Genomic DNA, 13,268 nt, shown 5'->3' on the forward strand with positions numbered 1-13,268 from the left:
TTTTCTACCTTCCAAGGCAGACACCCTGGCACCTGAGACTGATGATCTTGTGTGAAACAAGCAGGGTCCTGGATAAATACAGCTCTGGTATCCCAATGGCTTTAGTGTGTGGTAGAACCAAAGTAACAATAGTATGCTGTGGTATGTGTGACATCTCCCTTATCAACAGTAAGCCCAGATTTTTTTTAGAGTCAATGTCAACTAGAATCCTGCAGCATCATAACCTTTAAATAAATTGCAACGGTTAGACCCCAAGAGGTTGGTTCTTGACTTTAAGTAGTCTCTCCTGCTTGCTTTACAGATTTAAAATAATTCAACTTCCTGGAAAAGAACTCTAAAAATAAGCCACTAGAATTATAAAAACAATGTAAGATCATCATCATTACCATTCCCAGCAGCTGAATTAACATTATTTGAGAACCTTTTATAAAACAATTCTATGATGTCAAATTATTCCCTTTCTGGGAATCATTCCCCCAATATTCCCATGTTTCCAAATGAGAAATTTGAGACTTGGAGAGGCTTAGCAACTAGCCCAAGGTCAGGACACAAATAGAAAGTGGCAGGACCAAGGTTTAAACCAATATCCTGTGCCTTAAAAGTTCGTTCTCCTCCTGCTCTTCTACGTTGTCTTATGAGATAATGGAATTTCTTTAATTGATAAAGGTCAAGCTAAAACAATGACATAACATTTTAAACTATTGTTAGTCAAAAAAATTTAAAAATAATATCCAATGCTGACCAAGGTATGATGAAGCCAGCTGTCTTTTATGTCAACCATGGTATAAACTGACATGAAGCTTTTGGAAAACAATTTGGCTATTTGAGTGAAGTGACTGTAAACAGGTACATATTTTGATTTCCTGATACTACTTTTAAGAATCTATCACAAGAAATTTCCCCCAAAGTTGAAAGCGCTAATTGTACAGATGTTCATCATAGAATCATGTATGAATGTGATACAGAAGCACCAAAAATATTCAAAAGTAGTTAAATGTTACTGTATCTGCTAAATGTAAAAGTGATTACTTTATGTTACATGACAAAGCAGGATATAAACTTATCTAAATTTCATTTAAAATCACAAATTTAAAAAAGCTAAAGGGTGATTTCTAAACTACATGCTAAACTTTTTGAAATGTGGCAAACTGCTATAATTAAAAGTGACTATGTTACTAGAACTAAGGAATATGAAGTTGGACAACTCAACTGTAATCTCCACCACTACTTACCGCTTTAAAATAAAAATATCTCAAAGCCATAGTACAACAATTAAAAATTTAACACTCAGAGGAACATGTCTATGTGTGGAGGCAATGTCTTCTGTATCAGCTAAAATATGAGTAATTTCCAGCAGAATATGAAAAATGTCAAGGTGATTTGCAGTCACAGAATATCACAGTGGGGAGAAATCTAGAAATCTGCCCTTTCAGTTACATAGAAAACTATTATCAAAGAGGTTCAATGATTCACCCAAAGTCACTGACTGTCTGGACAACATTCTTCAGCATCAGAGTTGTCCTTCCAAAGTGAACACACTTTGCTGTGGTCCTCTATCCGTAAAGTAACTTCTCCTCACTAGGCTCCTCATAATACCAGGTTAGTCTTAAGTGATGATAATAACTAACCATCAAGAAGAAGAACCTGGGAAAGTCACGCTTATGATTTTGGGAAAATACACAGGCCTACCACACAAACTAGATTAAATGCAATGTTGACCCCTTAGAATATATTCTATATACTCTACAGTCATATATAGATTAAATGTAACAGGAATAATTAGAATTAGTATTATTCAATTTATTACATTCCTAAAATCTCATGTGACTTCATTACAGAGATTGACAAAAGCTGATCCTAAAATTCATACAGAAAATCAAGGGACCCAGAACAGCCATAACGATCTTGAAATAAAAGAAAAACGTGAATGACTCACATCCTGATTTCAAAACTTACTAATCAAGACAGTGTAGTACTGGCAAAGGTAGACGTATACACGCAAAGAACACAATTTAGAAACCAGAAGTAAACTCTCACATTCTTAACCAATTATTTTTAACAAAGGTGCCAAGGCATTTCGATGGGGGAAAGAATCATGTTTTCAACACCTGGATGTCCATGTGTGAAAAACAGTTAGACCTTCTACCTCATACCATATAAAAATATAACTCAAAATGAATCAGAAACCTAAATGTAACAGCTAGAACAGAAAAAAAAAAAAAAATCTTAAAAGAAAACACAGGCATAAATCTTCACAACCTTGGATGAGGCAACTGTTTCTGAGATACAATACCAAAAGCAGAAGCAACAAAAGAAAAAAACTGATAAAACTGGACCTTGTCAAAATTTAAAACATTTGTGTTTCCAAGGAAACTATCAAGAAAGTGAAAATACAGCCCAAGAACTGGGAGAAAATATTTGCAAATGATAACTCTGACAAGGGTCTAACATCAGACTACATAAGAACTCCTACAATTCAAAAAAAAAATCCAGTTTAAAATTGGCAAATGATTTGAATAGACACTTCTCCAAAGAAGATATACAAATGGCCAACCAGCATGCAAAACGACACTCAATGTCACTGGTTGTCAGAACGCAAATTGAAACAAGATATCACTTCATACCCAGTAGGAGAGTTATAACAAAAAAGACAGACAAAGCCAAGTGTTGACAAGGATGTGGAAAAACGGGATTCTTCCTACACTCCTGGTGAGGATATAAAATTGTCCAGCCACTTTGGAAAACAGCCTGCAGGTTTCTTAAACTGTTAAACACAGAGCTACCATTTGAGCCAGTTTTCTGATTATGGTTAACTAAATTTTAAACAAAACCATTCCATAGAATATTAGCTATCTTTTTTCCCCAGATATTAGGATGTACCAGAAACTTAAAAGGAAATAAAAGCCTAAATGTGCACAATATAGAGTTTCTTCTGCATTTTTAGACTATAAAGGCTTTAGTAGCCATATATATTTACACTGAGCATCCTGGGGATCTTTAGAACTTAGATCATTCTGCATGGCTGTCTTCCTGGCTTTAAGAGCCTACAAAAGGTTAAGAATTCTGTGATAATTCCCCCACACTTCCCTGCTTATTACGCTGAGGAAACTGACACCTGATGGGGCATCAAGGCTGTTATTCATGATGTAATGTTATCCATCCTATTTTCTTTACACAAGAGGCTCAGAAATTTATACCTCCTGCCCAGGTTCCCTCACATCACAGCCTTCAATCCCGGACCTATCTTCTAGGACAAGACAGCCCTCCTTCCTAGAACTTAGTGCATTTGTGATTCATGTTTATTTGAGCAGGTTTTTTGTTTGTTTGTTTGTTTCTACTATCCTGTTAGCTCCCCAGAGACAAAGCCCCTGCTCATTTTTCGCTCAGGACTGCATCCTTAACACCTGACACTCACAATGTATAAAGAAACTATAGTCGACATTCTGTAACAGTACAGGCATACCTGGGAGATACAGATGACCCCATAAGACACATGTCATAATAAGGCAAATTACAAAAATTGTCTGGTTTCTCACTGCATGTAAAACTTATATTTACACTACACTATAGTCTGCTAAGTGTGCAATAGCATTATGTCTAAAAAACAATATACCTTAATTTAAAAATATTTCATTGCTAAAAAAATGATGATCATCTGAGCCTTCAGTGAGCAGGAATTCTTCTGCTGGTGGAAGGTCTTGCCTCAGCGCTGATGGCTGCTGACTCACTGACTAGGGTGGTGGTTGCTGAAGGTTTGGATGGCTGTGGCAATTTAAAGTAAGACAGCAAAGAAGTCTGCAACATCAACTGACTCTTTCATGAAAGATTTCTCTGTAGCATGTGATGCTGTTTCATAGCATTTTACCTACAGCAGAATGTCTTTCAAAATTGGAGTCAATCCTCTCAAACCCATCACTGCTTTAACTTGATGGAATATTCTGACTCCTTTGTCATTTCAACAATGTTCACAGCATCTTCACCAGGAGTAGATTCCATCTCAACAAGATACTTTATTTGCTCATTTATAAGAAGCAACTCCTCATTCTGCTCCAATTTTACCAGAGATCAACAGCAATGCAGTCACAGCTGTACGCTTCACTTCTCATTCTAGTTCTCATCCTATTTCTACCACATCTGCAGTGACTTCCTCCACTGAAGCACTGAACCCCTGAAAGTCATCCATGAGGGTCAGGTCAACTTCTTTCAAACTCCTATTCAGCTGGTGCTTCGAGCTCCTTCCATGAATCACGAATGTTCTTAACGGCATCTAGAAGAGCAAACCCTTTACAGAAGGTTTTCAACTGACTTTGCCCAGTCCCATCAGAAGAATCAGTATCTACGGCAGTTACCGTCTTACATAATGTACTTCCGAAATAGTAAGACCTGAACGTCAACATTACTCCTTGATCTGTGGGCTGCAAAATGGCTGCTATGTTAGCAAGTGTGAAAACATTCATCTTCCTGTACATCTCCATCCGAGTTCTTGGGTGAACAGGTGCATTGTCAGTCACAAGTAATATTTTCAAAGAAATATCTTTCTGAGTTGTAGGTCTTAACAATGGGCTTAATATTCAGCAAACCAGGCTGTAAACAAATACGCTGTCATCCAGGCTTTGTTGTTTCATTGGCAGAGCACAGGCAGAGTAGATTTAGTGTAATTCTTAAGTGCCCTAGAATTTCCAGAATGGTCAGTCAGCATAAGCTTCAACTTAAAATTACCAGATGCATTAGCTTCTAATAAGACAGCTTGTCCTCTGAAGCCAGGCACTGACTTCTCCTGTCTACCTGTGCAAGTCTTAAACAGCATCTTCTTTCAATATGAAGCTGTTTCACCCACACTGCACGTCTGTTGTTTTGTGTAGCCACCTTCATCAATGATCCCAGCTAGATCTTCTGGATAACTTGCTACTTCACCTTGTACTTTCATGTTATGAAGAGTTACTTTAAACCTCATGAACCAACCTCTGCTAGCTTCCAACTTTTTTCCTGCAGCTTCCTCACCTCTCTCAGCTTTCAATTGAGGAGAGATAGGGTCTCATCCTGGATTAGGCTTTGACTGAAGCGAAAGTTGCAGCTGGCTTAATCTTCTGGTCAGATCTCTCAAACTTTCTCTATGCCGGGAGTCTGTTTTGCTTTCTTATTTGTGTGTTCACTAGAGAAGCCCTTTTAATTTTCTTCAAGAACTTTTCATTTACAACTTGGCTAACTGCTTGGCACAAAAGACCTGGCTTCTGGCCTATCTTGGCTTTCAATGTGCCCTCCTCATTAAACTTAATCATTTCTATCTTTTGATTTAAAGTGAGAGACATGCGACTTTTCTTTCACTTGAATATTTACAGGTCATTATAGGGTTATTAATTGGTTATTTTCAATATTCTTGTGTCTCAGGGAAAAAGGAGGATCAAGGAAAGGGAGAGGGATGGAAGAGGGACCAGTCAGTGGAGCACTCGAAATGCACACGCATCAGCTGGGTTCACTGTCTTACACGGGTATGGTCTGTGGTGTCCCGAAACAATCACAATAGTAATATCAAAGATCACCGATAGCAGATCACCATAACAGATATAATAATAACGAAAAAGCCTGAAATAGTGTGAGAATTACCACTATGTGAGAATTACCAAAATGTGACACACAGACATGAAGTGAGCAACTACTGTTGGGAAAAATGATGCTGGTAGACTCGTGAAAAATACAGTATTTGCAAAGCTCAAGAAAATGAGCGATGCTTGTACCTTCGTTTCTTCTGATTTGCTCTTCTAATCTGCCAGGGATTCAGAAGCCACATAACTGTTTTATCACTGTATACAAAATAAGACAATGTAGGCAGTGTATGGGAGACCTTACCTATCTATCTAGAGAGAGATCAATCCATCTATTTTTTTTTTTTTTTTTTTGAGACAGGGTCTTGCAGTGTCACCCAGGCTGGAGTGCACTGGCATAATCTAGGCTCGCTGCAACCTCTGCCTCCCGGGTTCAAGCAATTATCCTGCCTCAGCCTCCTGAGTAGCTGAGACTCCAGGAGCGTACCACCACGTCCGGCTAATTTTTTTGTATTTTTAGTATAGAGATGGGGTTTCACCACATTGGCCAGGCTGGTCTCGAACTCCTGACCTCAAGTGATCCACCTGCCTTGGACTCCCAAAGTGCTGGGATTACAGGTGTGAGTCACCGCACCCAGTCTGTCCGTCTGTGTGTCTGTCCGTCCGTCCATCCATCCATCCATCCATTCATCCATCTATCCATCCATCCATCCATCCAAAGTATAGCAATCGCAGTGAAGATATTTTGTGAAACCTTTTATGGCTTCTTGAGAGACACAAAGTTTTAGATTCTCAGCTGTGGTTCAAATAGTGGAGGCTGCAGGCTATCTTGGGAATTTAAGTCCAGTGAAAGTGTAAAAAAGAACGTAAAAATATAGGCTGCTGAACTGGGAAAAGGTGCTAAAACCAAATCTTGAGACCACTTAGCAATTAAGGAATATCCAATTTCAAACTAGCATTTATCTTGGGAGAAGTACATTTTCCATCTCATTTAGACCACATTAACAAAATCAGTTTTTAACAGACTATAATTATCTGTTAGCAATAAAACGTCCTTTTACGATTCAGAACGCAAATCATGCTTACCATATTTTAATGCTACGTGACCCGTCATAAAAAGTTACGTTTATACCTCAAATTGGAAATTCTATTTATAAGCACCCCAGTAAAAAATCACTGTAAATAGTTGTAGTAACATAACTTTACAAAAAGATTCTTTTTATCCCCATCCATAAAGTGGTCACTCACCTGCATTAAGAGCTGTAAATAAATTTTTTCTCGAAGGACCTAAGATATAAAAGAAACATGTAAAATATACATGTTTTATTTGACATATCACACAAAAACCATGTTGATAAGAATTACTTTCAAAAACACTCAATCTCTAAATTCCAGGTTCCAGGTGGGAAATATTAGTGAGATTCAACCAACTTTTGTCAAGTGCATTTTAAATATAAGATGATATTCCACATAACATCCAAAGGTTTCAGAATGATATGAAGTCATCACCACAAATTAAATAGCATCAGTTTTAATACAAAAAGCCAGTGTTTTTTCAGTCAAGAACAGCTGAAGTTCAAGTTTTAACAGGACTGAATTCACACATTGACTGTGCACATATGCTATTCTGCTGCCAGAAGAGCAGAGGCCAGACTTCATGAAAGACAGTCACTCCTGTGTGCTTTCCGAAACTACCCGTTTCTATTCAGCTATGAAGAAAAACAGAAATATGACTGTATCAGTTTTCCTCCAATCTGATACACTATAAAATCAGGAGTGGTAATAGGTACAGAGCTGTAAGTCACTAAAATCTATGCACACTTCTACTTAACATGAAATAGTTGTTTCTAGCACATTATCCATCTGCAGATTAGTTACAACAGCTACCATGTTCTATCTGAAATTTTACAGAGATGATAATTTCTTAAAATATGTGGCTGTTTTCAATGGAAAGCACTGATTCCCACTCAAGTAAAACCGTTGCAACACAAGAACCTATCAATTCCATAGTTAGGCATTTTAAAATTCTGAGTCTCCTGTTCTACAAAGCTGTCTATGAAATCTCATTCTCTGAAAGTCATTTTAGTATCAAAGTTCCATGGCGTTAACTTCGTTACTGCTGTGTGGATCATGGGGCTTTATCATCATCAACAAAAAACCACAGTTTTCCATCCTGATGTCAACCCAGCAAGAGGTCATTTGGTGCCTCTGAAATTTGATTAAATCCCTAGACAAATGACAACCTGCTGCACACTGAAGAATTCAACCCACTCCTAAAATTCATGCCTATTTTCTCTTCAATTCCGTACAAAGAAAAGGTATTGATGTACATTTACCAGCCACAAGTTAACATATGATCCTTTAAACGCACACAGAGACACATGTTAATGAGGACACTGTGACAGAGCAACACCTTTTAGAAAGTTACTAATAGATGTTAACAATCCAAAGAGTTTCAGGCAGGTTAACCCAGTAAGTCCTCCTTCTGGGACATTCAGAAGTAACCAGAACCTGAAACAATGAACTATGACTCATATTTGAAGAGTTTCATCTAAGTATTAATACACCCCAGTAAAAGTCAGAAGTTGTCCAGTATAAACTAAACTGGACAACCATAGAATTTGGCAACAGTGAACGTTGCACAGCCATTTAAAGTGAAGAAGCTCTCATGATACACTAACTTAATAAAAAGCAAGATACAGAAGAGTGTATTCATTATTACCCCAGTTTTGCTGTAATAAAAACAAAACAACATATACTCCGAGGAAAAAAGTCAGAAGGAAATGTGACAGCAGTTGGTGGTTGACAGAATTAAGGAAGACTCCTTGTTTCTTTCTGTGTTTTCCAAATTCTCTAACATAAATGTGGGTCTCATTTTATAGGTCAGGTTTCTCATTCACAATTATCCTCTCAGGCTTCGGTTTAGCTTCAGTTCACTAAGCACATAGAAGGCTTTTTTTTTTTTTTTTTTTTTTTTGAGACGGAGTCTCGCTCTGTCACCCAGGCTGGAGCACAGTGGCACGATTTCGGCTCACTGCAACTTCTGCCTCCTGGGTTCAAGCAATTCTCGTGCCTCGGCCTCCCAAGTAGCTGGGACTACAGGTACATACCACCATGCCCAGCTAATTTTGTATTTTTAGTAGAGATGGCGTTTTGCCATGTTGGCTAGGCTGGTCTCAAACTCCTGACCTCAAGCAGTCCACCCATCTTGGCCTCCCAAAGTGCCGGGATTACAGGCGTGAGTCACTGCATGTGGCACAAAGAAGGCTCCTGATGTGCTTTGGGTCCACTGAGACAAAGTTGCATGAAAACATTGCACATTAAGTATATACCACATATTTTGTAAACCTGAAAATTACTTTTAATAGTCACAGCAAATACAGAGTGAGTGATATGAGAAGGAAGAGAGATAAAGAACATTTAGAGGAAGAACAATGTGTTGGACCAAAGACATGAAGACACAAGCACAGTAATAAACACAAAACCTCTACCCTGATGAAAAGTCATCATGCATTTCTACTCCCTTCTATCTCACTCTTCTACAGCATTAGTTTAGAATAATTTAACTACAAGTTTTGTTATTTTGACCTTATACCGTTGTTCTGCCTGCTGATTTACATGTAATGATTTTTAACTATAGAACCTACCAACTCTCAGAACAACGATTTCCTCAGTGTGAAAATGTATTATGTCTCCTTTCTCAACACATTTTTAATCATTGTTAAATATACCATAAACCTAACTGTCAAAATTTAACTTTCTACAAGCCAAGGACTTTAAGCGTCTTGCCCTCCCTCTTCTAACCACAAAGAGAACCATACCTTTTGGAGGAGTTTTCAGCAAGTGAACATGAGCCCTGGATACCAAAGGCTTCAAATAAAAGGATCCTGAGGAACCATTTTGAAATGCTGGTTTTGGAGGTTTCTCCTCATATTTGATGACAGCGGCATTACCAGCTGTAACAAAACAGAAAAGTACACTTTATCCTACAAATACAGTTTCAAACTTCCACATTTATTCCTTTGTTCTTGAATCAACAAATGCTCAATAAGCACCTACGACATGCCAGTCATTACTGAACACTGGGAATAGAGCATGGATAACAGGTAGCTTGTGTCCTCAGGGATGTGAAATAAAGGCTGTAATCAGAGTGACCACACATCCTGTTAGCTGGGCACAGTCCAAATTTATGCATCTTGTTTAGTTCAGCTTTCATTCCAGACAAAAGTTGGAGAAGAATACAGCCATTCATGCCATGTAACAAGAATGCCCCAGGTGCAGCTAGAAAGAGCACCCATCTCCACAGGGACAAGAAAGAATTCATGCAGCCAGCTAGTTAATGACACAAGAACAGTAACATACAGACTCCTCGGTAGCTATAAGGATGAGATCTGGTTCAAATCCTCGCTGCTACAGCAAGGAGTTAAAACATCAACTTCTGCCCTGAACAAAGGAAGTTTGTTCCAAAGCAAACTTTATGTTTTACTCCAAAGCAAAAGCATAAAAGGGAATCTCACCTAAATAACAAAAACCATCTTCTGTATTATGTATAAAAATTTCCCCTCCACCAACCCAGACTGGATTTTTTATTGTTTCTCTTTTTTTTTGAAATGGAGTCTCACTCTGCTGTCCAGGCTGGAGTGCAGTGGCATGATGTCGGCTCACTGCAAGCTCCACCTCCCGGGTTCACGCCGTTCTCCTGCCTCAGCCTCCCGAGTAGCTGAGACTACAGGTGCCCGCCTCCACACCCGGCTTATTTTTTCTATTTTTAGTAGAGATGGGGTTTCACTGTGTTAGCCAGGATGGTCTCAATCTCCTGACCTCGTGATCCACCCGCCTCAGCCTCCCAAAGTGCCGGGATTACAGGCGTGAGCCACCATGCCCAGCCTGTTTCTTAATAATCATCAATATCCAATTCTAGGCACCCAATTCTTTCTACTATTCAACACTTATAAATTTATTTATTACCAACTTTGATCCCTTTTCTCACTTCACTCATTTAGCAAAGGGTTAAGATAGCTACCTTGTTTACAAACACATTCTAAATGTGAAGACAACTAGAAATTTTTCACTCGGCTGAACTATTCCAACTGCTACAACAGTGCTTATACTCATCACATTCAAACTTTGTACAGGCATGCTATTATTTTCCCCTAATCCACACTCGGTCCCTGTACAATGAGCCATCTGTTCATTGTTCTTGTGCCCAAATAACATTCCTAGTATTAGGTCAAATCGACACAGAGCTTTCCCTCCTGCTGAGAAAATTCTGTCAATTTCCTGTTTTTTTTTTTTCCAATTCTCACCTCCTCGAGAACCTAGAGATTTGGCTTTTCCAAAGTTGACAGGAAGCTAATAGGAGTGACAGTATTAAAGATACTGCTATTATAACATTCAACAGAACTCTTTTTAGATGTTCATATAAAATGGATATTGGGTTTCAATGAGCATTTTAGCTTTTGTGAATCAAATCCAACAAAGAAAATGAGAGACTTAACCATGGAATTATAACCATCTGGATTTTAGTCTTACTTCTCTTGAAGCTATATTTGATTACATTCAGCAACAAATAAGTCACTTATTCATATTTTAAAAAATTAAACTGAGTTCAATTTACAAACCTAATACAAAATTGTGTGATTCTAAATTCATGCTTTTCCTTTCTAAACTTTAGACACAAAGGCCCATGGTTCACAAAGAGATCAGTAAAAAGATTTTCACTAAAGTAAAGGACACGTTCCTCGTGAGGAACGATACTCCTGTCCCTTGGCTGCCACACGCAGAATAGGAGATGGTATGCCAGAAATCAGCTGTCTCACTGCCACTTTTCAGACTCAATACAACACTAGATCCTTCTGGCACCACATCCATCCTCAACTTCGTAACACACAACATGAAGTCAGAATCCATACTGCAAGGATACAATGTCTGCATGTGACTCAGGTACAAACACACATGCATTTATGTTTTACACATATTTACATGAAAGCTATATATATAAGATATATATTCATATACTCTATGATCAACAATCGTACATGCTTTCTGCCTAATGGCAGGCACAAACTGTACTGAGCTGAACATAATTTTATGACTGACACTTAATATCTTTCTTTCAATCTCTACTCACTGTACTCTAGGCTGGCCCACTGCTTTCTAGTAAACCCCAACTTGAAGGATGTATATCACCATGAGGAATAATGCTCTTCAGATATTTCCCCTGCCCTCTATTTCTGATCCTAACATGGCAACTGACTGGGTATCCTGATGCTATCTAAATTTTCCCTCAGCCAGAGTTGTTACATCCAAACAATAAAGTCCTCAGCGGCAACAGTTCCAATATAAGAGATGCATAATAGTTTTGAACAACGGAACAGGATGTAAAATACCCAAGTTCTGGTGCTGACTTGGCCACTGCCTAGCTGTGCTGAATCACCTATCTATGAATAAGAAGGGTCTGAATATCAGGTATGGGAATAGACAGCACATTCGCCTTCACAGGGGCCCTACTAACTGACTGTGGTATTCAGTCCCACTGAGGCTGGAAGCATCCTCAAAATCATCCTAAAGACAGTGTTCTAGAGGGCCATGGACACTAAACACTGCTGGCTTGAAGAGATGATACGTAAAATTTTCCATGTGGCCACCTACTTCTCAACCTGATCTAGTATGTAGTTTAAAACTGCCCCTTTGTCATCTTTGGTCCCAACTGTCTCAATTATGCCAGAATAATAGATTCTCTGGAATCCTCATCTTCATTTCCCCCATGGCCAAAGTGTGGTTCAAGTGAAATAAAGGAGCTGGTGAGTCTAAAAGAAAAAATTAAGGGATATTCTCAGAAAAGCCCAAGCAGAAGAAATGATTTTCCTATGAGAAAAGGGCTTCTCGGCCAGGCACGGTTGCTCACACCTGTAATCCCAGCACTTTGGGAGGCCGAGGTGGGTGGATCACAAGGTCAGGAGATCGAGACTATCCCGGTTAACACGGTGAAACCCAGTCTCTACTAAAAATACAAAAAAATTAGCCAGGCGTGGTGGCGGGCGCCTATAGTCCCAGCTACTCAGGAGGCTGAGGCAGGAGAATGGCATAAACCCGGGAGGCGGAGCTTGCAGTGAGCTGAGATCCTGCCACTGTACTCCAGCCTGGGCGACAGAGCGAGACTCCGTCTCAAAAAAAAAAAAAGAAAAAAAAAAAGAAAAGGGCTTCTCAGGCTTGGCACAGTGGCTCACAACTGTAATCCTAGCACTTTAGGAGGCCAAAGTAGGTAGCTCACTTGAGGCCAGGAGTTTGACAGACCAGCCTGGCCAATATGGCGAAACCCTGTCTCTACTGAAGACACAAATATTAGCTGGACATGGTGGCAGGCGCCTGTAATCTCAGCTAGTCAGGAGGCTGAGGTGGGAGAACTGCTTGAACCCAGGAGGCAGAGGTTGCAGTGAGCCAAGATTGCGCCACTACACTCCAGCCTGGGTGATAGAGTGACACTCCGTCTCAAAAAAAAAAAAAAAGAAAACGGCTTCTCATTGTTCCAGACTTTTATCTGCAAACTACCATTCATACTACATTCTAACATCTAGTGAAAATTCGCTTTTATTACATTATGTATATACACACAGAGCCAACATTCTGTTCATTTCTTGAATTTTATGTGAATCAGTTTAACACTCCCCACTGTGCCAGATCATCTGCCCACCTGGCTTAAAATCCAAGTACTACTGAAATCTA

General features: G+C 39.1%; 1 protein-coding gene across 6 annotated transcripts in view; it reads right to left on the minus strand.

The window, feature by feature from the left end:
• MTUS1 (microtubule associated scaffold protein 1) overlaps positions 1 to 13,268 on the minus strand; it is a 170,301-nt gene that overhangs the window by 68,512 nt on the left and 88,521 nt on the right. For 5 of the 6 annotated variants that reach the window (XM_010374479.2, XM_010374481.2, XM_010374478.2 and 2 more), the window contains 2 exons: positions 9,365 to 9,499; positions 6,792 to 6,830 (listed from right to left, as the gene is read on the minus strand). In XM_010374479.2, the coding sequence (XP_010372781.1) occupies positions 6,792 to 6,830; positions 9,365 to 9,499 (174 nt within the window). The remainder of the gene's footprint in view (positions 1 to 6,791; positions 6,831 to 9,364; positions 9,500 to 13,268) is intronic. The other variant, XM_010374480.2, reaches the window with a different exon arrangement.

This window comes from Rhinopithecus roxellana, chromosome 9, assembly GCF_007565055.1.
Source record: "Rhinopithecus roxellana isolate Shanxi Qingling chromosome 9, ASM756505v1, whole genome shotgun sequence".
NCBI classification, from domain to species: domain Eukaryota; kingdom Metazoa; phylum Chordata; class Mammalia; order Primates; family Cercopithecidae; genus Rhinopithecus; species Rhinopithecus roxellana.